At 34.5% G+C, this 24,278-nt stretch overlaps 2 protein-coding genes across 3 annotated transcripts in view; one reads left to right on the top strand and one right to left on the bottom strand.

The window, feature by feature from the left end:
• The window catches only part of LOC116171441, a 112,381-nt gene that overhangs the window by 20,586 nt on the left and 67,517 nt on the right, over positions 1-24,278 (bottom strand). Inside the window, exons 3-4 of the mRNA XM_031488293.1 lie at positions 7,071-7,215; positions 166-288 (exon numbers count right to left, since the gene is read on the bottom strand). Coding sequence (XP_031344153.1) covers positions 166-288; positions 7,071-7,215 — 268 coding nt within the window. The remainder of the gene's footprint in view (positions 1-165; positions 289-7,070; positions 7,216-24,278) is intronic.
• On the top strand, positions 19,708-22,905 carry LOC116171437. Of its 2 annotated transcripts, XM_031488289.1 has the most exons (6): positions 19,716-19,988; positions 20,094-20,808; positions 20,864-21,436; positions 21,496-21,841; positions 21,914-22,604; positions 22,661-22,905. In XM_031488289.1, exons 1-6 carry the CDS (start codon positions 19,915-19,917, stop codon positions 22,791-22,793), a joined length of 2,532 nt encoding a protein of 843 aa, XP_031344149.1. In that variant the 5' UTR covers positions 19,716-19,914; the 3' UTR covers positions 22,794-22,905. The 2 variants fall into 2 exon arrangements, with proteins under 2 accessions (XP_031344150.1, XP_031344149.1); XM_031488290.1 differs by lacking the exons at positions 21,914-22,604; positions 22,661-22,905 and having other exon boundaries at positions 19,708-19,988; positions 21,496-21,587; positions 21,647-21,781.

Here is a 24,278-nt window from a genome sequence, read left to right as displayed (position 1 = left end):
TGATAAATTGATTGATGTTCGGGAGTTTTCCCCAGCGGGCAGTTCAACTTAAATTCAATACGATCAGTTAGGTTAGGTATTTGCGGTTCCGGACTTTGTTTTAGTTGGAAAAGTAGCTACAGCTATTTGAGGAGATATGGTAGATCTACAAATTTTGGTACTCACTTTGACATAGTGTGTTGGACGATTCATCTGATCCATCGGCGCAGTGATTAATACCGTCGCAAAGCAAATCCGTCGCAATGCACAATTTTCTTAATTTACATTGATATTCCGTACATGTATGCTCTGAAAGAAAAGAGAAGAAGTAATTAATTTTCTTTTTCATTAAAAATTTCAGCTTAATTATGGCATTTTAATCGCACTGTACTATAACACTAGTCTGATTTAATGATTATAATAATTAATAAATATATTTTGGCAATTTTGTCATCTGCCCTAACTTCTTACAATTTCCGCCGATACAGTTATCAACTCCTAAAAGAAAATTTGTTTCAGAAATATGAATACATCAGTTTTTTTAAGGGAATCAAATTTTACATTTTATCCTCTTGGAGAGAAGGAGGCACCTAATAGTATCTACATCGTAGAGCGTTAATTGAATTTTCATTATATCGTTTCGGTAAGAATGGGCTCTATAGCTTTTCCTAATTCCTCTCCAAACCTCCTAAACACTCACAAGGAATTTTAAATGCGAGGTTCAGACAGGATTCTTTTAGAACTCTCATGAAAATTTCTTCAGCTTCCATAATCTGCTATAATATCTGTGATCAGATATCCATATCTCATTGGCCGTTATCAATCTAATGTTTGTTCTCTTAGTTTATTCTACAATTCTTCTAAGATTGAATTTTTGTGTTAAATCGCATGAATTTCTCTAAAAATCTTCTTGAAATTCTAAATAAACTAAAAAAATCGAAGGGGTAAAATTGTTTTAAACTTCAATTAAAATCGTATTCAAATTTTCATAAATTCAGTTGAAAATCTAATGAACTTTTCTAAATTTTTTTACGGCCCGTGTGGCGCATTTCAGTGGAAGCTGGACTGTGGTACTAAGGGTCCCTGGTTCGAATCCGGGTTCGGGCATGGATATTTGTAAATATGTAGTGGGTTGGGTTGCTAGAGCAGCCTTGGCTGAAACCCCGCCCATTCAAAAATAAAGGCAAATAAATAAATAAATAAATTGTTTCGAAATGTTTCTGAAATTTGCTTGAAATTCTCCTGAAATTGCCTTGAAAATATGCTTGTGTTCTTACGTGGCATGAACTATTTTGAAATTTTCTTGAAATCTCTTTTGTCACATGAGTTTCCTCCTAACTAAAAATTTCTTAGAGATTCTCGCGAATTAATCTGGAAATTCCCTCGAAATTCATGAGAAATTTTTGACATTTTCTTAGTTTTTCATTGGCGCTTTTGTTTAAGTTTTTGTGCCGTATAAAAGTTGATGCGAATAGTTTGAAATACCCGAAACGGTACAACGAAAATTTAGAGGAATAAGTCAAAGAAAAGAAAGAAGCGTATCACAAATGGATAAACAATAAAAATAATAAAGACAAAGAGATACATAACAAAAAACGTCGAGAGAGCTGAAACCAACGATGCAGAGAAATAGAGATTGGTGAAGAAAATGCACGGAAGCCTGAAAGTTTATAAAAAAAGGTCATTCCTTTAAAAATTTTAAATGACAAGTGGTATCTTGTGTGGCTAACTTTCTTGTGGGCGGATTTTTTGGTTAAATTTAAATTTTAAAAGCGCTTTTTCTAAATCGTTTACGATTACTTTTGGAACTTGTTTTGTATTAGAGACATAAAGTAGTAATTTAAATGTGACCTTCATGCTTGTTTGAAAAGTCCTTTATTTCCTCGTTTGATTTTTTAAAATCGGTCGACTTGTTTTTGAGAAAATTGAAAACATCTTTATTTAATTTATTTAATCGACCTATCTTAATTTGTTCGGACAGAAAACAAAAACAAACGAAATTATCACTTATTTGTTGCTATGTGACCAATCTTGGGATAGTGAAAATTAATTTATTGATTCAGATTTTACTTCCAAAATGGGTTACACACTAGCCGAAAAACTGGAAATTATTTTCTCGAAAACGAATCGACCGATTTTAAAAAATCAAACGTTTTCGAAATACCTTTCAAACAAGCTTATTACTCGATACCACTTGTCGTTTAATTTGTAAGGGAATGGCCCTGGGCGGCAGAGGGTAAAAGGTGGTGAAGCAGTTCTTGGTTAAATAGTTGTCCCCCTTGACAAATCTTTTGACGTGTCTCGGCTTTTTCCTTTAATCAGTGGTTTTCGATAAATCCGTGGTGGCAAGTTCTCAAATGAACACCCTGTATATACCTAGATCTGTCAAAAGTTTACGAGAACATGCTAACCTCGAAGCTATGAAAAGTCCGACGTGAAACAAACATCAATGAGAATTGAGGATACAATTAAAGCCGTACAAGGGTTGTATAAGTACCTACTCAAATTACGTGGAAAAATTTCAAATAGATTCCCAGTGTCAAAAGGATTAAGACAAGGGTGTTGTATCTCGCCGACCCTCTTCAAAATATATATTGACAAAGTACTCCAAAATTGGAAAAAGAAATGTAGGGGTATGGGGTTCCGGATGAACAACACGAACTTATTTACACTACAGTTGGAATACATGACCCAAAAATAAAAGAGGAGTACAAGAAAGGCGGTTCACGGATGAACATGGATAAAACAAGGTACCTATGCGTTAAAAACTCAACAGAAACGAACCTAGTTCTCGAAGGCGCCGAAGAAATCAAATTATGTGGAAAGTACAAATATATGGGCGTTGAAATTACTACCGCTGGGAGAGATACTGAAGAAATAAAGACAAAGAATAGAGCAAGGACGAAGAGAAATAAAGAAACTGAATGGAATATGGTGTTAAATAACAAGAAGAAAGAAGAAACGAATATATAACACTAGTGAAAAGCATACTCACTCAGTAGAAACTTGGACGATATCAGAGGCCCTCAGAAGATCCTGTCGAATTTCAAGGCGTGACCACAGAACCAACGCGAGTATCAAAGAAATGATCGACGCAAAGGATACAGTCATGGACCAGATTTAAGAAAAGACACCTGATATGGTTTGGGCGGAGAGGCGACTGCTTAGAGCTGCTATGGAAAGGACGCCAGCGGAAGGAAAAAAGGACGGTCCAGGGCATCATGGGAAGGAGCCATCAAGAAAAGCATGAGCGAAAGAAACCTGTCGGAGGAGTAATGCTATAATAGAGGCGAATGGGGGTAAAATCTGGAGCTGATTATATTTTTCATTCACTCTCATTTTCGTTTTCTTGAAATTTCTTTTAATTATTTTGAAATTTTGGTTGAGATTCTGTTGAAATTCTGCAATAGTTTTATTAAGTTTGTCTCGCAGATCTCTAAAATTATTATTGAACAATTATTTAGGAAGTTTCGCTCACTTTGAAATTTCCTTGAAATTCTTTCAAAATTCCTTTTCAATTCTTCCATGTTGAGATTCCCTTCTCTCAAAAAAATTTGGAAAAGTTCCGAAATATTAAAAAAAAATTCAACTTATACTGTCTTGAAATTCTCTTGAACTTGTGGTGAGATTGTTCCGAATTTCTATTAATAGTCTATTGAATTTTTACTTATTCCCTTGAAACTATAAAAATTTTTAGAAGATCTTATGAACTTGTTTTGAAATTTTTTCTTAAAAGCCTTTTTCTTCTTGAGATTTCCCTAAAGTTAGAAATTTAAAAAAATCCTTTTAATGTTTCACATTAGTTCGCCGATATTGTCATCTTTTTGAAAGAGCAACCTTGAATTTCGCCTGAAATTTTGAAAAAATTTCTTTAACATTTCATCCTTTTCTTTTGGCTTCTGGAATTCCATAAAACCATTGAATAATTATTTAATGATAAATCCATTTTTTATTCAATGATAAAACTCAGTTGCTATTTTTTATTTTCTTTAATTTCCATTTAGATTATTTTAAAGTTTCCCCTTACGTTTTCATGAAGTTTCTCTCAAATCCTTCGCAAATTCCTTAATTTGTCTTCATGTTTCCCCTCAGACTTCCCTTAATTTTCTGTAGGTATCGCTCAAGTTGTTCTCAAGCTCAACTTAAGCTTTCACATTTACTGTTCCATTTCTTCTACAATATCTTCCTAAGCCAAGTTGATTACAAGCTGCTCAAATTTTATTTTCAGCCAAGGCTGCTCTACCAACCCAATCCCTACATTTACAAATATCCATGCCCGAACCCGGATTCGAACAAGGGACCCTTAGTATCGCAGTCGAGCTTAAAATCAACTGCGCCACACGGCCGACTTTTTCCTGCGAGCTCTCATTGAATTCTTTCCAATTTTCATATACAGGGTGACACTTTTAAAACTTTCAATTGGCGATATCGTTTTTTATATTAGAGGTATCACAAAATGGCGAAAACCGTTTCGGTAGAATCGAGGGGGAAGCAAAATGGTCGTATAAAGAAGGAACCAACTTCAACCTCGTACCCCCCGCCACCCCCATGCCTAAATATTGAATTGTGACGTATCACTTGTGATACATTATTGGAAAGCTCTTAAAAAATGCTTTTCAGAAATATCAACACTGGTGCATTTAAACTGCCCATTCACAATTTATGTAATAAAAATGAGTAATTTGAGTATTTGATAAATTTGTCAGTGTTTGAAATAAAAAAAAATTTCTTAGATCTATTGATGCTTTGGAAAAACAATGACAGCAATTTTTAGTAAATAATAATTTTCTATTGCTTTATTTGTTGATCGGTTATTATTATTTTAGTCTCGTTTTTAGTATTTCTTGGCAAGAAAATTACAAATTTTGAATTTAACTAAAGATTTCATAATGGTGTACACGTTTGCCGAAAGAGTTGAAATTATTTTCATCTATGGTTCTGAAGCGCGATCTGCATTTAGAACAGCAGCTGTTTTTAATGCCCGACACCCAGAACGACGTGTCAGTCACACTTATGTTGCAATGTTAGTGACTAAATTTGAAGAAACTGGGTCAGTGGAAAATAAGAAGAGACGGACCAAGAATAATGGATGAAGCTACTCAGATTGAAGGTCATTTTGGTGCAAACCCAACATCATCTATTCGAAAAGCAGCGACTATGACCGGACTTTCGCGAGAAACTGTACGACGAACTCTTAAGGTGCACAAATTCTACCCTTATAAGATGCAGATTGTACAGGAACTAACCGAAGACGACTCCGATCGAAGAATCCAATTTTGTGAAATAATGACCGAGAATATTCAAAATAATCCGGAACTGGTGAAAAACATTTGTTTTAGTGATGAATGTACATTCTTTTTAAATGGAAATGTGAACGAACATAACTGCCGGTATTGGGACGATAAAAATTCTCATCTTTTTCGCGAGGGGCATACTCAACGGCCCCAAAAAATTAACGTCTGGGCAGGTATCAGGTGATAGCATTATTGGTCCTCTGTTTATCGAAGGAAATTTAACTGGAGATACTTACCTAAACATGCTACAAAATACCGTCGAGCCTCTCATCACTCATGAAATAGAGAATCAAATAAATCCAATTGACGGAAACATGAATTTGATTGAAGATTTCATACATTTTCAACAAGATGGGGCTCCTCCTCATTACTCTATGGCTGTTCGTGAATTTTTAGATGAGAAATTTCCGGGACAGTGGATAGGGCGAAGAGGTCCTATAGAATGGCCAGCACGATCTCCAGATCTGACACCATTGGATTTCTTTCTTTGGGGTCATTTAAAATCGGTTGTGTACAAAACTGAACCAGCTTCCATAAATGATCTTCGCTACCGGATAGTCGGGGAGTGCCGTTCACTTTCCAGGGAAGTGTTTAAAAATGTTAGAAATGAATTTGAAAACCGTTTGTGGTATTGTTTAGAACAGAACGGTGAACATTTTGAACATTTTATTAAATAAAAGTTGTTTATTTGCGGAGTTCAAATTTTAGTGTAATAAATTGTGAATGGGCAGTTTAAATGTACCAGTGTATTTCTGAAAAGCATTTTTTAAGAGCTTTCCAATGATGTATCACAAGTGATACGTCACAATTCAAAATTTAGGCATGGGGGTGGCGGGGGGGTACTGGGCTGCTCAGAAGGCTGCACTGGGTCCCGTCTCGCTGCTCAGTATAATATAAGTCGCCAAGTGTGAAGGGGCTCTTACGAGTATTTACTTTGAATTTTGCAAGTACAAGCATATGCTCCCTTTTATTCATATGGGCCAATATCATCAAAAGGAAGAGACCCCTTTGCAGAAGTGTTTATTATAATTAGATGAAGATGTACCTTACTTCAAAGAAATTAAACGGTTCATTTTTGTTCTGATTTGATTTATCATAGGAAGATTTACAAGCTTGAATAATTATACAAAATTTCGTAGCTTCTAAAGTTTGAAAATGAAATATCAAATGATAACGACCTATTTTCCAGAACATGGCCATCCACTATAATGTATACGGTAATGGACAAAACCCAATATTGATTTCTAAATTCATGCTACACTATTATTACCATTAGGGCCGTAAATTTAGCGGCTTCATGATGAATTTACACCGAGAGGATGCGATCAAATTAAACTGACGTAGAGCAGGTTGAACGTGTATCGCCAATGGAAAATTTGATTACCAACTTGACACTCTACAACCGTATATTTGTCTCATTAAATTAATACAAAGTTTAATATTCGCAATTCTCCCAAATAGTAATTAAGTGGACGGATACGTGCAGCGTAAAAACTCTGAAATTAATTTTAAGTGGAATCGCGTCCTGAAAAGTACTCGTCCTCCCTTAGCGAAGCGAGGGATGTTTCGATCCGATGACGTGTATACAGCTCGATATTTGGAAATGAAAGTTTGCAATTAATTTTGATTTGTGATCACGAATGCGAATGTCATTTAACATATAATTGCTGTTATAAACCCCTCAATTATATCTGAATTATTGACTCGAACGTAGTAATTACGGCTTTCGTCGATACTTATACCTAACCCCCATACACCCTATAATAGGTAGTAACAACAAAAGCTGTATATACTCACTGATGTCCTTAACGGCTGTTATAACTAATTTAAATCCATTCGAGTCGGTACCCCATCCATCGGTGACGTATTTGAGTGTTACATAATTTGTGTTCGTGAACATCACCCCCAGCTTTTGCTTCGTATTCTTGCATGTTAAATCAGACTGTAACAAACAACAAGCATCACATATAATATACGTTATTAATTAGGCAGAAAATTTCGGTTAAGCGCTCGGTAAATTTGCATTTTCCTAATTATGTATTCCGATTATGGACTCAATTATAAATTAAAGGGCGGATATTTACATATAACTCGCGAAATTAATTAAATGACTGCTTCTGACGTATATCGCAATGTGCTTTACGCGTGACAGTATCAATTACCACAAAGGATTCGCTGCATGAAATCAAAGGGGTTAAAGGCTGTCTGATTATCGGATTGAAGACGCGATAGCGTTCTCTAAGGAATAGTAGATCTAATCTAATGAATTATTCTAATGCGTCTGCAGTAACAGACACTTTTTTCTACATCCTAATGAGATCAACGGGCAATACCTACAACAGTTTTTGTTGTAGAGTAAACGAATGTATCTGTTAGCGGCACTTAAAATGAATTTTGGGTGTGATTCAACAAAATTAATCGTAATAGTGCATAAGACTTATCTTTTCGTCGTTAAAGGGTCCGAATGAACACACAACTTGTTTGAAAAACCAAATCTCACATACAACATTAAACCCAGATACAGTGGGGAACTTACAGTTTTCGGGTCAAAATATCCAAGTACAGTCCGAAAACACCAAACCACTTAAATTAACGGAATCAAATGCACTTAACAAACACGTAACACAAAAAAACTTGTTCCGAAGATGAACTTTCGTTAGCGAATTTTCCATGTCGATTATAATGTGGAATGTGGCACGAGGTAAAAAATCATGATCTTTCGCTGGGTAAACTTTTTTGGGCTACCAGTGGAACATAAAAATGAGAGGTATTTTTCTACGATTAAACTTTCAGACACGTTTTTGAATCACGTTACTTAAAACTATTTAGGCTCTCATTGATAATCTAAATCTGAAAATTGGTTTTAAAACACCCTGTAGAAGCGCGATCTATATTTAAATCATTCTCATGTAGCATCGAGTCAGTATTGTCAATTTTGGAAGAATGTTTGAAGTTCAAATCAACGGAGTCCTTAGGTACCGGGCTCAAAAGAAAAGCAAATGTCAAAAATTTTGAAAAAGCCTGAATAACTCGAAAACATTTGATGTAATATTTAAAGGGGCGATTTTACAAGCACAGTCAGATCCGATTATTACGATTGCTCAACTAGAAGCCATTTTACTCTAAATTTCCAGCTTTGGAAATGTCTGTGAACGAAAACGATTGACCAAAACGCAATTCAGACCGTGTCAATATGCCATTATAGGGCAACCCGAAACAGTTTTTCCTTATACATCGCTTTCTGAAATTTCGTTTGTGTCAGTAAAAACGAAACGTGCGTGCTTACAAACCTGATTCCTTCAAAAGCTTATAGATTTACGATGTAGCCGTTGATGTACAAAAACCTCTCCATTAAAAACGACCCGAAACCCTTCATTCATCGAAAGTGATCAGAATTCGGCCTATTTCATGAAGAAATTATATTTTCATAAATATTTATGAAACATTGGAGGGATCGCAATGAATTTTCCATGATGTGCCCGAACGCAATAAATATTATTCGTTGAAGTGTTTTATTGCTGTTTTAAAACTTTCGGCATTAACCTTCGTGTTGTTTGTTCTACCGAAATGACCTTTAAGAATCTTACTAAAACATTATTCGCTCGGTCGCGTTGTAAATTAAAACGTCTCGAGATTGAAATGTGAGGGTTGCTTATGCAAAACCATCATCATCAATCTTTTCTGCCAATACAGTGAGCGAACCATTTTTGTTGAGGTTTCCGAATTTTATTATTAGAAAGCAACCGAGCCTATTAGCGAAAACCGCTTTTTGTCTCGAAGCTTTTAAGAGCAATTAAGGCGCAGTGTTAACGTTTCTTGGATTGACGAGCTTTTAATATATTAATTCGGAGCGATGGAAATTTCGGTAAATTGACCTGTAGGTCCAAGTGACTATACCATTTGCTCAAAATCTCAGTTCTTCTAATAAAATTAAAGTCGAAAACATCTTCCTAAATTCTTAAAATTGTGTAAAATAGGTCAGAATGTTCGGGTTTCATAAGCATAACTAAATTCGTATTACCTATGTTGTACAATTTCCTTTACGTTTGCTTCGTAAGTGTAAACTAATGCAAAAGGACCTTTTGTTTCATTGTAGATTGCACGCTGGAGTTATGAACTACAGAAGGAAGTCGAAATCACTATCTTGAAAACTGAAGTAATTTAATTTTCTGCCCCTACCTCTCCACTCCCCTTAATATTTTTATGAAAGTTAGTAAATCATAAAAGGGTAGTTTATCTCTTGACGTAAACTTTCAACACATAGGAATTATGTAGTAGTTTGTGATACTATGGAAAAGGTAGAAAGACTTACGAACCGACGGATAAAGAAGATTTTGTAACAAAATCGTCCAGGCCTTATTCTACCTGTACTTGGATCAAGTTTTCTCCGATCATCATTGATTCTGATGCGTTCTTAATTTTAAATAGAAATGCAATAAACGTTAAAATTTATCCTCACAATAAACGGCAAACGACAGACGGACGGACAGAAAGTGGTCATAATAGCGTCTATCGCTATTATGGCAGTTTAACCAAGAAAAATCTTGATGGTGGACGCGCATTGTCAGCTTTGATATTTATTGACATATTTTTTTTTTAATTTTAAGCATAGATGCTTCTAGTAGAGAAAAACATAGTGATATGGCCTTTTGGAAAATGCGTTAAAGTTACTCTCCTTGAGGTGAAAACCTTTTTAGCGCATTTTCCTTAAAGTGAAAAATCGCTATTGGCTGCACTTTGTCGTCCGTCCGTCCGCACGGAGAAAAATGGATTCTTATAGAATGTGGCCTGTAGAATCCATAATTTTAAACAGTTCCAAGATTGGGCTACTAGTTCAAAAGTTACAGCCCTTTGAATTTTCTTTCGAAATTGGTTTCTAAGAAGTCCATAACTTTTGATTGAGAAGTTTAATCGAAAAAGTACGAATTGTTTTGGATTCTACGCACCAAAATTAATAAGAAAAAGTGTTTTCCCGAGAAATTTTGGTGTAGTCGATTTTTGGTAAAAAAAGAAGGTTATACACTGCCTTTTTTTGAGCCCCGAAAAAAAATTGTCTCAGATCGACCCGGAAAAAAATTTTCTTATAGAATGTGGCCTGTAAAATCCATAATTTCAAACAGTTCCAAGATTGGGCTACTAGTTCAAAAGTTACAGCCCTTTGAATTTTTTTCGAAATTGGTTTCTAGTCTATAACTTTTGATTGAGAAGTCTGATCGAAAAAGTACGAATTGTTTTGGATTCTACGCACCAAAATTAATAAGAAAAAGTGTTTTCCCGAGAAATTTTGGTGCAGTCGATTTTTGGTAAAAAAGGAAGGTTATACACTGCCTTTTTTTGAGCCCCGAAAAAAAAATTGTCTCAGATTGACCCGGAAAAAAAATTGCCTTATAGAATGTGGCCTGTAGAATCCATAATTTCGAACAGTTCCAAGATTGCGCTACTAGTTCAAAAGTTACAGCCCTTTGAATTTTCTTTCGAAATTGGTTTCTAGTCTATAACTTTTGATTGAGAAGTCTGATCGAAAAAGTACGAATTGTTTTGGATTCTACGCCCCAAAATTAATAAGAAAAAGTGTTTTTCTACAATCGATATCCAAAGTAGGCATTTGCGCTCGTATTTGACAACGCAAACGTCATCTTTTTCGAGGAATGTCACTTTGTCGCTTATAAGCGACAAAATAGAAAAAACGCTCGCTCTCCCAATTATTAACTATAAATCAAATATGCATTGCTCAGAGTATCCAATGACAACGAGTAAATGACATCTTTCATTTGGGCATAAGATTAAAATGATTTGAGTGAAAAATTTAAATTTCTGGAAATATGTGAACTGCTCGATTGTAGAAAAAATCTTGTGTGTAATTCGAGCGCAAATTGATTGTCGATTTCAAGAGATTGCCGCGCTCCTTCGTCGCGCGTCAACTGTCTCTTTCAATCGACAATATATCATTTTGCGCTCTTAATACACAAATAGCTATTTCCCGAGAAATTTTGGTGCAGTCGATTTTTGGCAGGGTGTGTATATTAGTTGCAATAATCTAAGTTACCCTATACGTATTATATTTTTTGATAGCTATTATTATATTTTTAATTACCTTTAACATACATTTTTCTCCGTGCGTCACACGTTACTCCTTCTATACCACTTAACCGATTTGGGCGATATAGGACTCATTTGAAAAGACTTGGTCCAATGATTCCGTGCATACCGATATTTTTTATTTTGCGCACGCGCAGTGTCAAAAATTTGGTTGAACGCATGTGCAATGCTAACTTTTTTATTTACGAAGATTTTAAATGAAACTTTATATGTAAACAGTACAATTATAAGTAAAATTAAAGACGTTTTCAAATGTTTTGCGCATGCACAATGCCAATTATCTTATTTATGAAAAGCATTTAAATGAAATTTTATAAATACGCACTTGGAAAAAAGCAAATCTAACATTACTTTCAAAATTTGTGTACCTCCACTATTTTCAATGATGTATAGACTTCGACGATAGGCGGCTCATTTGAAAAGAGACTGGGGTAAGGATCTCGAGCCTACCAGAATTTTTTCCCGGTCCTAGAATTAATATTATTTAGAGAAAAATACGCTCTCGTTATTTAGGTTTGCATAATTACTTTTTAACTTGTTTATTTTTCATGATTTTTGGGGAAATGCGCTAAAAAGTGGTAATCAGACGTGCTTAAAAAATAAGTATAAAGTAGTAAGTGTATCATAGAACCACATGAAGATCTAAAGGGGCAAGTTTTACACTGCACGACGGAAATAATTTATTATGAAGTCAAATATAGAAAATGTAGCAATCAAACGTGTTTAACCTTAAGCAAAGGGTAGTATAAGTATTACTCCGAAAGAAAAGACTCTCTTAATGGTCTAAAGGGGTAAGTTTTATCCTACACGATGAAATAATTTATTATAACGTGGCAGTGACATTCACAAAGTATGTGGTGTACCGTTTCATCGTCTGTAATCTTCCTCAGGTTCTTTCTTGAAATAAATGTATTATTCAGAAATAAAAGACTTGCACGTTGGTATAAAAGTATACACAATGAAAATCATTTACATATATTATGCAGCGAAGTAAATAAAAAAGAGAAATTAAACGTGCTTTAAACTTAAACATTAAAATTAAAAATTAACATTCGTATGAGGGCCAAAAAGGGCAAGTTCTACTCTGAATGAGGTTTTACCCTGCATCTTAAAAATAATTTATTTTGACCTGAAATGAACAAAGGTAGCACTCAGACGTGCTCAAAAATTAAGCATAGGATTGTATAAGTATTATTCTGAAACAAAAGTCTCGGACGCGGGTTTAAAGGGGTAGGACTATGCACAATGAAAATAATTTATTATGCAGTGAAATAAAGAAAAAGTAGAAACGAAAGGTGCTTAAAAATTATGCACTGGGTAGTGTAAGTATTATTCAGGGACAAAACAGGCGAAATTGTACCAAAAAGGGTAAGACGATAGAAGGATATTAAACAATTGATTGAGATAAATAAATTTTACGAGATGGTTAGTTTCCCTTTATCGTCGTGTGTAATAGCAAAACTTTATTCTATCGCAGACGCCAATAATAATTATAATAATTAATAGTATTGTAATACGATAATTGCTTCTGACAATTCTGAATTTAATTTAGATATGGAAAATAACAAGCTTAGGTTCTGCCGTCGCGGTCGTTTCCATAGAAACAGCATTGTCATATGTTCTGAACGTCATGTTATATTGTGCCCCGCGTCCCACTTGAAATAAGAATTACATTTTTGTTTTTTATTTGAACGTCTTTTGAAATTAACCTTCAGGAGACGAAATCGTATGTTCTAACTTGCTTTGTTTTCTAGATACAGGGTGTAAAAGCTATTTTTTTTACGTTTTGAGTTTGTCGAATTTGCTTTTTGTATCAAGTTACAACAGTTTTTGACGAGAGTATAACCTTACATTGCTTAGTACACCATATCTAAAAATAACCGTGGAAATTTTTGAGTCGGCTTTTTCTGTGAAAGAGATGGGATTAATTAAGGACACTAGAACGAGTTTGGGATTAGTTGAAAGCACTAACCAATAGGGAATTTGTTGAGTTGAGTGTTGTTTAGAAAATCAATGTCTCCTTTTTTCTGTAAAGGAAGACAACAATTTAATTTACTATTATAAAAACACGTGAATATGACGCTAAAGCTCTCAAAGAAATTTAGATTTATTTGCACAGTAAACCACTAAAACCATCGCACGTAGAACCTCATCTGAGTGTCAATGACCCTGCTGATGTAGAGAAAAAACTATATCCGACGGCCACAGTAGGTATTTCCACCACAATTCTTTTATTTTGTCCATTTTTGAGTACCTAATTGACAAACTGAAGTAAAAATAAGGTATTTTTCTAATATTCTACCCACATGAAATTTTGATAAGCTTAAAAAAAAATGTAGATTTATTTTGTCAATTTAATTAGTCAAACCTTCAATACAAAATATTATCCAAATTCATGTGTCCACTCTGTTTAGGTATAAAATAAGTATTTTTCTGTAAAGATAAATATCATGGTGTACTTGGTTGTGATTAAATAATAAGGTAAATTAAGGATATTGCGAGCAAAATATCTTGACCAAGCTTTTATTTTACAATATAATTAGGTAGAATTTCCTAAGAAGAGTTGTAAAAAAAAGAAATGTGATTAGAAAAAGAAAGCATCGCAAATCCTTAATCTACACTTATATGCAAACGGTTACGATAATTTGGTGTTGGATTTGGCAAGCAAATTGTTCAACTAACTATCCGAAACTTCATGAAAAATTAGAAGTTCTACAGTAAGTAATGGTACATGGGCATGGAGAGCTAGCCTGGATAAAACTTTCCAACTTTTGAATCAGAATCCAGGATTTCAATGCTAATTTCTTTATACTTATTGACATATTTTCTCCCCTAATAAATTTAGAGCAAAGTTGTAAACAGGTATCTTGTAGCTTGAAAAATTCTGCGTCTGCTCATGTCCTCAATTATTATTTTTCAATTCGGGAAACCGGAAAAACTACATAACAAGAAGTTAGTATTTGCTTAAAAATTGAATTTTTGTTTCAATAATTTTCCGACACCATTAGTGACTTTTACTAAAATCACTCGTGTCGTGAAATTATTGAAACAAAAATTAGATTTATTGTTTATAATTTCTTTTTCTCCGATTTCCCAGAACAAAAAATTACAAATGAAATGAATAGACACAGAATTTTACAATCTACAAAAAGTGTACCTATTTACAACTTTATGCCGTAAGTTATTTACATAAAAGTCCGGAAAATGACGAGTTTTGTATTGAATTTTACCCGAAATCGTATTTTAATATAAAATTTCAATTTTTATATAGAACTTTTGATTAATGACAATCTGTCAGTGATGACAGGAGTCATTATACATTTGGTAATGTCACAAATGCGGCCGGTAAAGTGACAGATGTGGCCTGTAAAGTGACAAGCGGCAGGAAACGTGGTCTGCTCTGCCTTTGTCATGGAAACTAAAATTTCCTGACAGAAAGTAGACATGAAAATGAAGGTTTCAGGACGATTTTGGGTAAAATAATTAGGGGAGAAAATATTTCAATATTAAGAAATTACCATTGAAATCCCTATGGTGCGTAAACGAATTCTACACCCTGTATACACGTCAAAGCATTTGACAGAGTGGACCATATAATTTTAGCAGAGAAGCTTGAGCTTCCAAATTCTAAAAACACTTCTTGCCGAATATAATATTTTAAGCAAGATTTGCATCGAATTTTGGTCCAAAATAAAAACGCCACTGAAAGATCACAGCGGTTCAACCCTTAAAATAAAGCCATCTTGTTTTAACAAATGGAAATAGTTACGTTTCATCTTCACGACCGTAGGCCACCTCGTATTTCGCTGGGAACGTGGCGGTCCTAATGCCATCAAAGGAACTTACCTCGAAAGGACTGTACAAACACAATTTCCAGTCACAAGTCTACCATATAACTCCAAGCAAGAATTTAGAAATATGTTTTCCTTAATTGCCTCGCTTTTGTTATCCCACTGAGCGTTTATTTTGAAATTGATTATACGAGCCGGTAACAATAAAGCCCAAGATAAGCAAAGAATTAAATTAATTTCCTTTATGAAAACTTCAACAACGGTAATTAGATCAGATACGCGCGAGCTTCCAATTATTGTACACTGAAATACATTTTTTTAAGAATGGCGGATGGCAATGTATGCCTGGCTTAGAGGATTTAATTTGAATGGTAACGAGAAGAGGAACCGAAGTCATTATATTGCGAAATATTTATACTTTAATTACACTAGATCTAATTTAATTTCGCAAAACCGCTCTCATGAATGTTGTTAAATTGAAATAGTTCATTTACATACATTCTTGCTGTTCATTCCCTTTCTCTTTTTGAGAATTATCATATTTTCGAGTAGTGGTTTAAAATCTCAACAATTTTTATTGTCTGAATAATCAGAAAGAATTCATGAACTGAGAAAATTTGAAATACTTAGAAGAAACGAAATCTGATAAATTCAACGAAGCAGAAATGAAAGATTTTGAAAGACCTGCTTAAAGTGAAGTCTGACGAAGAATGAGAACTGGACCAAGAATTGGAAGAAATTAAAAAGAACCAATTGTCAAGGATTACGAAGAGTTGAAAGAAATTGAGGAATCATAAAGAAACACTTAAATCTGAAGTCCGAAGAAAGGAGGAATCCAAACAACACGACTTTTGATAGGTATTGCACTATTTACTTTTATTTCAGTTCACATTCGGAGACTTTTATTGAAATATTTCCGCAAAAAAAAATGTGTAATGGTCCCTACAGGATTCCCCGATAATTATTATAGGGAACAATGTACAAAACAAGACAAGAAACCTCCACTCAAAAAAATTGCATGGCATTAAAAAGATAGTGATTTCTTCTCTTGCTGTACAAGAATTGAGCACTCATTTTAAAACGTACCTTATAAGTCCCTACAGGATGTGCACCGTCATAAATATACAGATGATCGTTGCAGTCTAATTGTAGAAAATCGAATCTTAGCATAAATCGCTGAAGTATCGAATGCGTCTGAAAGGTTACAACGCAATCTAGGTTTCTTTCATTTTGTGACCAAAGTAAAGCACCGTCGATTTTGCGATAAACTTGCTGAAGGAAGTGGTTCTTGCAGAGAGCTTGCATTGAATCTGAAAAGAAAGAGAAAATTGTTAATTTAAGTGTTCAGTTTTGAACATTATTTTAAATTTTACAAAAACTGTACGTAGCGAGTAATAATGACAGTTTTGCTATGTCTCTGAAAGTAAGGTAGTTAGAGCTTTCCGGTATTTACTTTCCTACGATAAGTACTACTACAAAAGAGAGGAATTTTCTTTAAAATTTTCGATGTATCAAAATAGTAGGTGGGTACTATAGTAAAAAATAGGAAATTTGATATTTTAAAACAAAGGGCGAGGGAGTATAAAAAGTGTCTTTAAAGACTGTCCCGAAACCGTTATGGATACTTGTTTCAAGCCTTGAATTGAAGCATCCGATTAAGTCGTGGGGGTCCCAAAAGATTTGCTTTCCCGTAGACAACGCTAATTAATTTGTGTTTAGTTGCTTTACCGACTTAAATCGTTATTTTTTTTGTTATTTGCAACATTTTCAATTAACTACATGCGAAGATCACCTTGTAACCCGAAGGCTCAATCTTCAAATGAGTATAACTTTTGTTTGAAAAGTGATTTTAAAAAACTGCTGCAATGGAACTTTTTTCCACATTTTCAAAAAGTGGCACAGAAACAACGATCACAAATACCCTGTATATAACTATTATTACACACTGTATATTCAAAATGACACAGCCAATCACAGTAAAAAATTCAAGCGCCCCGCACAAATTCAAATCCCGCGGGATTTGCGGGACTGAAGAATTTGTCGACCAACGAGACGACTCTGTTTACTTTGTTAATGAAACGCATAACGGAGAAGTTATTTTTTAAATAATTGTTAAACTTTTTTCGTTAAAGTGTACTATGATTTTACTTTAGAAGTTCACCTTTTTGTGCTTTACAGGTGAGGTTTTTTTGAGCTCTAAGTGAGACTGAAGGTACTTTTTTGTTAAATATTGTGATAATTAGCGATTTATTTTAATACAGAAGTTAACCGCACAGAATTGCTTATTTGGCAATTTATTTAAAGTTTTGCGGGATCCCGCAAATACCGGGATCCCGCGGGATTAACATCTAACAATCCCGCAAATACCGGGATTGAGATTTTACTGCGGGATTGCATTTCCTATCTGAGACAATTTTTTTTTTGGGGCAAAAAAAAGGCAGTGTATAACCTTCCTTTTTTACCAAAAATCGACTACACCAAAATTTCTCGGGAAAACACTTTTTCGTATTAATTTTGGTGCGTAGAATCCAAAACAATTCGTACTTTTTCGATCGGACTTCTCAATCAAAAGTTATAGACTAGAAACCAATTTCGAAAAAAAATTCAAAACGCTGTAACTTTTGAACTAGTAGCCCAATCTTGGAACTGTTTGAAATTATGGATTCTACGGGCCACATTCTATAAGAAAATTTTTTTTCCGGGTCGATCTGAGACAATTTTTTTTCGGGGCTCAAAAAAAGGCAGTGTATAACCTTCCTTTTTACCAAAAATCGACTACACCAAAATTTCTCGGGAAAACACTTTTTCTTATTAATTTTGGCGCATAGAATCCAAATCAATTCGTACTTTTTCGATCAGACTTCTCAATCAAAAGTGATAGACTAGAAACCAATTTCGAAAGAAAATTCAAAAGGCTGTAACTTTTGAACTAGTAGCCCAATCTTGGAACTGTTTAAAATTATGGATTCTACGGGCGCAAATTCCGGGATCCCGCGGGATTAACATCTAACAATCCCGCAAATACCGGGATTGAGATTTTGCTGCGGGATAGCATTCCCTAGGCGCAGCCAATCACAACGCAGAAGTTATTTTGGTTGCATAAAATTAGGCGCTCTTCAGAAGAGATTTTGTCCTTTAAAAGTAGACATAGTGAAAAACAATACGTACAAATGTCTATGTCTACTTCTTAAGAAATATCACTGTATACACCACGGTAGAGAAGTCTATTATTTCCTTTGCATGTTACATCCCTCGGTGCAAGCGCCTCGCAATGTCATTTTTGGTCCTCAGCCTTCTCTATCTTGGAATATTATATACTATTACACTAGTGTATTATATTGAGCCGACGCGTATGGGGTGTTTGCGGACAGAAAACCTTGTTTAGTGTATTGATTTGGAATAAGTTTTGAGTGAGTTATAAACAATTATTGCAAAGAGGGATTTTCTGTTTGGATGTTTCTTAATATTTTTTGAAACAACGTTCAGATAGACATAGACAAAGCACATACAACGTTATTATTTATTTACGTTATATACTTTATCATATGGAATTCGCGCAAAGCTGCAATAAGCTTCATGCTGAATTTACAAAATAGGTACGAAACGTGTTAAGATAAATTATTGCAACATAAACCATTTAGTTTTGCATGAAATTTAAACAGTAAAATATGATACCGGGGAGAACACGGTTAATAAATTTCCCAAAACGAAGTGCGGAAATTTGCGCACTAAAAATCAACAGAACCGAATTTATCTCGTATATGCACTACTTAACCTAAATACGCACTTATTTGCTAAACGGGAATTCTTACGAAAATAAATTTTGTTTATTTTTCTCCCTTTCTACCGTTAAAATAAACTACCCTGAAAGCATTCCACTTTCCTTTTATGAAATGTATAAAATGGAATTAGTCGCATACTTCGTTGCAAAAAAGCAAATCCCTACGACGAAATGGAATTAAACAACTTCGTCTTCTAATCTAATGGATATACTCTTTAGAAAATTTACAAAACGTAAATTTATCCTCGTTGTCCTTTTCTTTTACAACTCCATCGGATTTGATTAAATTGAGCAAGGTAAAAATGAGAGGGGATAATTAAATTGGGCTTATTTAATTTTAGGATTCATTCTTTACGATTATTATTCATTTACATGGGGAAACTGACGTAGAAGTAAAGGTGGTCGTTTCGTGTGTTAAAAAAGAGATTAATCGTTAAGGCGCCTCTAAACACTTGCAAAAATTTAAGATTGCGCCTTACTGTATTTAAGGCTATGCAACACACATTACCAATTGCAGCAAGAAGGTCACAGGTTCCTTCTCATTGTTGAGTTAATGAGGGTTTATTATATTTACCTAATTTACATAATCACTGTCAATTCAGGAAAATTCTATAAATATTTAACGCTATACCTGCATTTGTTGTAATTATGTTTATTTTCAAATTCTAGGAGATTTTGCAATAATTGTGTAAATAATGTCATTACATAGGAAACATAAAATAATTTATTATCGATAATGTAACTTATGATTTCACCTGTAATCACCTATAATTACTCATTACGATATTGAAAAACATTATCAAAAATAGATATATTGTACACAAAATAATGAGCATCTCAAAAACTAATTGCATAATAATGATATAATTACGTCTCTACTTCATATAAAAGAACTTCCCTAGCGATTTTCAAATATTGTTTACTTACTTTTGCGTTATATCAAACGTACTAAAGTGTGTATTGTGGTAAAATGCCTAAAGCAAGAAAAAGTTTCACCACCAAGAAACGGAGCAGGAAGGTGATATTGCAGAAAGCCCGAGAAGCGTAAGTACAAATTTTTTATGTTAGTTTTTTTAAATAATTGAACATGTTCTAATTTTATCTTACATGCTACGTATACCTATACTTATACGGTTTGTGTTGTTTCAGGAAGTTAACCAAAATGGCAATGAATGTTGTTAGTAGTATAGAAGAAGATGACAAACCTAATTGCATGGTTCAATGTGAAGAACATTTATCAGACGTCAATCATGAAGCAGGCAGTGGAACCAATGATGAAGACGAACACGGTTCGGAAATGTCATTTTATGAAAGTGATCTAGAAACAGAACCTCATTGCGAGCAAAAAGATACCTTATTTTTATCTGGTCGCCGAATTGTAGAGATTGGTCATTTTTTGGCATCTCTTAGAGCTCTACGACATGATGGCTTTGGTTGCTCTTTCTTCGACATGGACATCCAATCGGAAAAAATTGAAGGCTTAGAAAGCATATTTACGTTTAAATGTAAAGTGTGTGGGAAAATAGATTCCGTAAGAAGTTGCGGTGGTAGTGCAACATTTCATTCCACAAATCAAGCTGGTATTATTGGGTCCTTATCTATTGGAATTGGATACAGTCAATTAGCAGAGCTGCTTGCAGCCATGGATATACCGCAAATGTCAAACGTGACCTATTTAAAAAATCACAATGCCATATACCCTTCTGTACATGCATTAAATCAACAATTGATGACTGTCGCTGCAAAAGAAGAAGCTGAGCTTGCCGATGAAATGAAAGATGGTATACCAGTCATTGGCGTTATAGCTGACGGTGCATGGGCAAAGCGATCTTATCGTAAAAATTATTCTGCCCTTTCAGGAGTGGTAAGTTTATAAGAATACGTTATCTATTCAAAGCATAACCCAATCATTGTTATAGGCATCTATCATTGGAGCCAAAACAAAGAAAATTTTGCATATGGGTGTCAAAAATAAGTACTGCTTCTTATGTGCTAGAGGGCGTAAAGAAGAAGACCATGATTGTTTTCGAAACTGGTCTAAGACGTCTACAGCCATGGAATCAGCCATTGTAGGTGAAGGTTTTAAAAATTCCATAACGCGCCACAATCTTATATATGGAAAACTAATTGGGGATGGCGACAGTAGCGTTTACAAACATTTAGTTGAAATCGCACCATACGGTCCATCGTTTTACATAAAAAAAATTGAATGTCGCAATCATTTACTTCGAAACTTCATAAATAAACTCAGCGATTTGAGTAAAGACACCAAATACTCAAAACCTCACAGAGAGTATGTGTCAAATCCATCAATGCTAGGTCGCTTCCGCAATGCAGTTATAAGGGCTATCGCATACAGGAAATCCGAAAATAATGCACTTGATGACAAGATTGACAATTTAAAGAAGGATATATTGAATAGTCCCTACCATATCTTTGGCCGCCATGTACATTGCAAAGATTACTTTTGCAAAGGTTCAGATGAGAATAAGGTAATGTTTCTGATTTGCTATTTATTAATTCCATACTAAAGGTGTTTTCTTATTTTTAGGATGATTTAGTTGATATATATACCCAAAACGGGATCCTAGGTGGAATTAATACCATTATACAACGACTTGCGGATCACGCCTCTAGTTTACTGTATGATACAGACAATAATCCTGCGGAAACTTATAATTCCATCATAGCTAAACTTGTAGGAGGTAAAAGAATAAACTTTTCACTCAAAAATTCCTACCAATTAAGGTGTGAACTGGCGGCCATATCCTACAATTGCAAACAACGTAATTTATTAGGCGTTTTACATAAGCAGCTATGTGGAAGACCACCAGGACATTACACACAAATCTTCCTAGACGCCCAACTACATCGGTACAACAACAGATCTAGAAAACGTAAGTATGTTTATCACAATCACTCGCCCCCTTTCCGCGTCTTTTATTTGTAATTATTTCTTTTTGTTTTAGATCATATCAAGAAAAGAGCGTTTCAGACCGCTGATCAACATTACGGTATGGTGGACGAAATTGCAATCCCTGACCTATCCTTGGAAGAATATGAACTAAAATCAGCCCAATTTCTAAAAGATTTGAAGAACTTAAACAGAAGAGATGTTGAGCGTGATACAATAAACCAATCAAAAAGCGATTTATGGATTATTGAACGTAAAAAAAGAATAACAGCTTCTAATTTTGGGAAAGTTTGCAAATTACGCAAGACAACTTCCACAGCTAAAACTGTAACACACTTACTGTATAGTTCTTTTAGAGGAAACAAATACACACAATTTGGATTGGAGAGCGAAGTAAATGCCATTGAGCACTTTGAACGCCTATATCAAGTAAAGGTAACCAGATGCGGTCTCATCGTCGATGAAGAAAACCCGTATTTGGCTTGTTCTCCTGACGGTTTAGTTGGGGAAGACAGTATAGTTGAAATTAAGAGTTCCTTGAAAAGTGGCGACCACGATCCTGTTGAGGCATGTATGTTAAAATTAATTGACTATTGTGTTTTAGATGAGGAAAACAATAGAATTATGCTAAAAAGGAGTCATAATTATTACTATCAACTCCAAGGCATTATGCACATCACCAAGAGAAGCAACTGTTATTTTATAGTTTATACAACAGCGGGAATCCATGTTGAGGAAATAAGAAGGTATGTTACCTACAAAATATGTCTAGCGAAATACTCATGCACTTACATTCTTATAGGGATGACATCTTTTGGACACAACATATGGAAAAAAAGCTGCAAGAATTTTACATGCAGTCATTATTGCCAGAATTAGTGGATTCAAGGCGATGTCGTAATATGGACATTAGGACGGTACACATGGTAAATTAAATACTTTTTCGGAAATGCAAACCTGCTTGTTCGTTTTTTATTTACCTAATATTTAAGTTTATATGTAAAATTGTATTAAAATTTATCTTTCAAATAAAAGTACCATTAGTGACATGTTTTACAATGGTGAAACACCAAACCGTATGTTTTCAATAAAATAATTGCGTCACTTGTCCCATATTTATAAAATTGCATTGGCGATGACAATAATGGGGTACCGCGAATAACGATTCCCTGGAGTGCTCGGAATGGAAATTTTCGAGAACCGGAACGCGAGCATCAGCCCATCCCCAGGAGGTTTAGGAAGGGGGGGGGGCATAGTAAACATAATGGTTACGCTTTGGAGGAAAAATATTCCAAATTTAAAATTTTGGAAGAATAAACATTATTTACTGCCTTTCAAAGGTTAAAGAGAAAGCTCCAAAACATTAAAAAATCAGTTACAGAGTTCCGCTTTGTGGAATCTATTGTTTCCCTTTGTGTAGAGACAAAGCGAATTCTGCTGGGTTCCGTGTGCTGGTACGATCTGGAGAACGTATAATCCTTTCCAGATGTGATATTTACCACACTAAGAAAAAATAAACCAACAATGAGGGTTATTCCCTAACTCTAAAGGAATCGAAATGTAACAAATCGAATCGGAATGTTTAGTAAAATCGGAATTATTAGGCAAACAATTCCGATTTGACTAAACATTCCGATTCGATTTGTTACATTTCGATTCGATTGGAAGTTAGGGAATCATTTCCATTATGTAGGATTATGTGCAATTTTTTTTCGGGGGGAGGATCTGACCACACGGTCGCTTCATGAACGGGAACGGCGTACAAAATTTTTCCACGACACGAAACTATATGTAATATTTTTTACCAACCGGAACCCGGAATAACATTCGTTCCGGTCCATTCCGCTTCCCCGCAGACATTCAAAGGTTCTGCATAAATGTAGTACAAATAGCCTCGGGTATATACAAGGTAAATTTATTTTGTTAGTGGTTTAAATTATCCACTAATTACACCAAGTCCTCGGGCAATTTATACCTGCCGCGGATCATTAGAAAGAAAAGAGATACCTATATTGTGTTGCAGTGGATTTTCAACCTTATTGACATGAAACATTTCCATCGATTTCTTCCGTTTTTCCCAATATTTTGGCACTAGTTTATAATTCTACAACGTGCGCGGTGGTTTAAACTTTTATACACTGCACGTACTGTGTTATAATAGAAGATTATTTAATAATAATGATATCTGTGATTGATTATATTGAAAATTCGAAATCGCCACACAAAAAATCATATCTATTAACACATGCTTCGTTTTTAAAAAAACGTTCTATTGTAACATTCAGACACATGTATACACCAAAAAGACGTTTTGTCCGTTTCTTCAACATTTCAAATAAATTTTTTTTTTGGGAAATAAGTTAACATTGCTCTTATGGGGGTATGATGTGTTGCCGACTTTCTATTTAGAACCCCCTTAA

The sequence above is a fragment of the Photinus pyralis genome, unplaced genomic scaffold (assembly GCF_008802855.1).
Source record: "Photinus pyralis isolate 1611_PpyrPB1 unplaced genomic scaffold, Ppyr1.3 Ppyr1.4_LG5, whole genome shotgun sequence".
NCBI classification, from domain to species: Eukaryota; Metazoa; Arthropoda; class Insecta; order Coleoptera; family Lampyridae; genus Photinus; species Photinus pyralis.
The sequence above is the reverse complement of the archived record's forward strand: the minus strand, read 5'-3'. Positions and strand labels throughout refer to the sequence as shown.

Excerpts from the sequence above, each read along its gene's own strand:
- LOC116171437 (XM_031488289.1), top strand. The coding sequence starts at position 19,915 with ATGCCTAAAGCAAGAAAAAGTTTCACCACCAAGAAACGGAGCAGGAAG. Across the intron at positions 19,989-20,093 it reads TTGCAGAAAGCCCGAGAAGC|GAAGTTAACCAAAATGGCAA; the intron begins GTAAGTACAAAT and ends GTGTTGTTTCAG. Across the intron at positions 21,437-21,495 it reads AAGGTTCAGATGAGAATAAG|GATGATTTAGTTGATATATA; the intron begins GTAATGTTTCTG and ends TCTTATTTTTAG.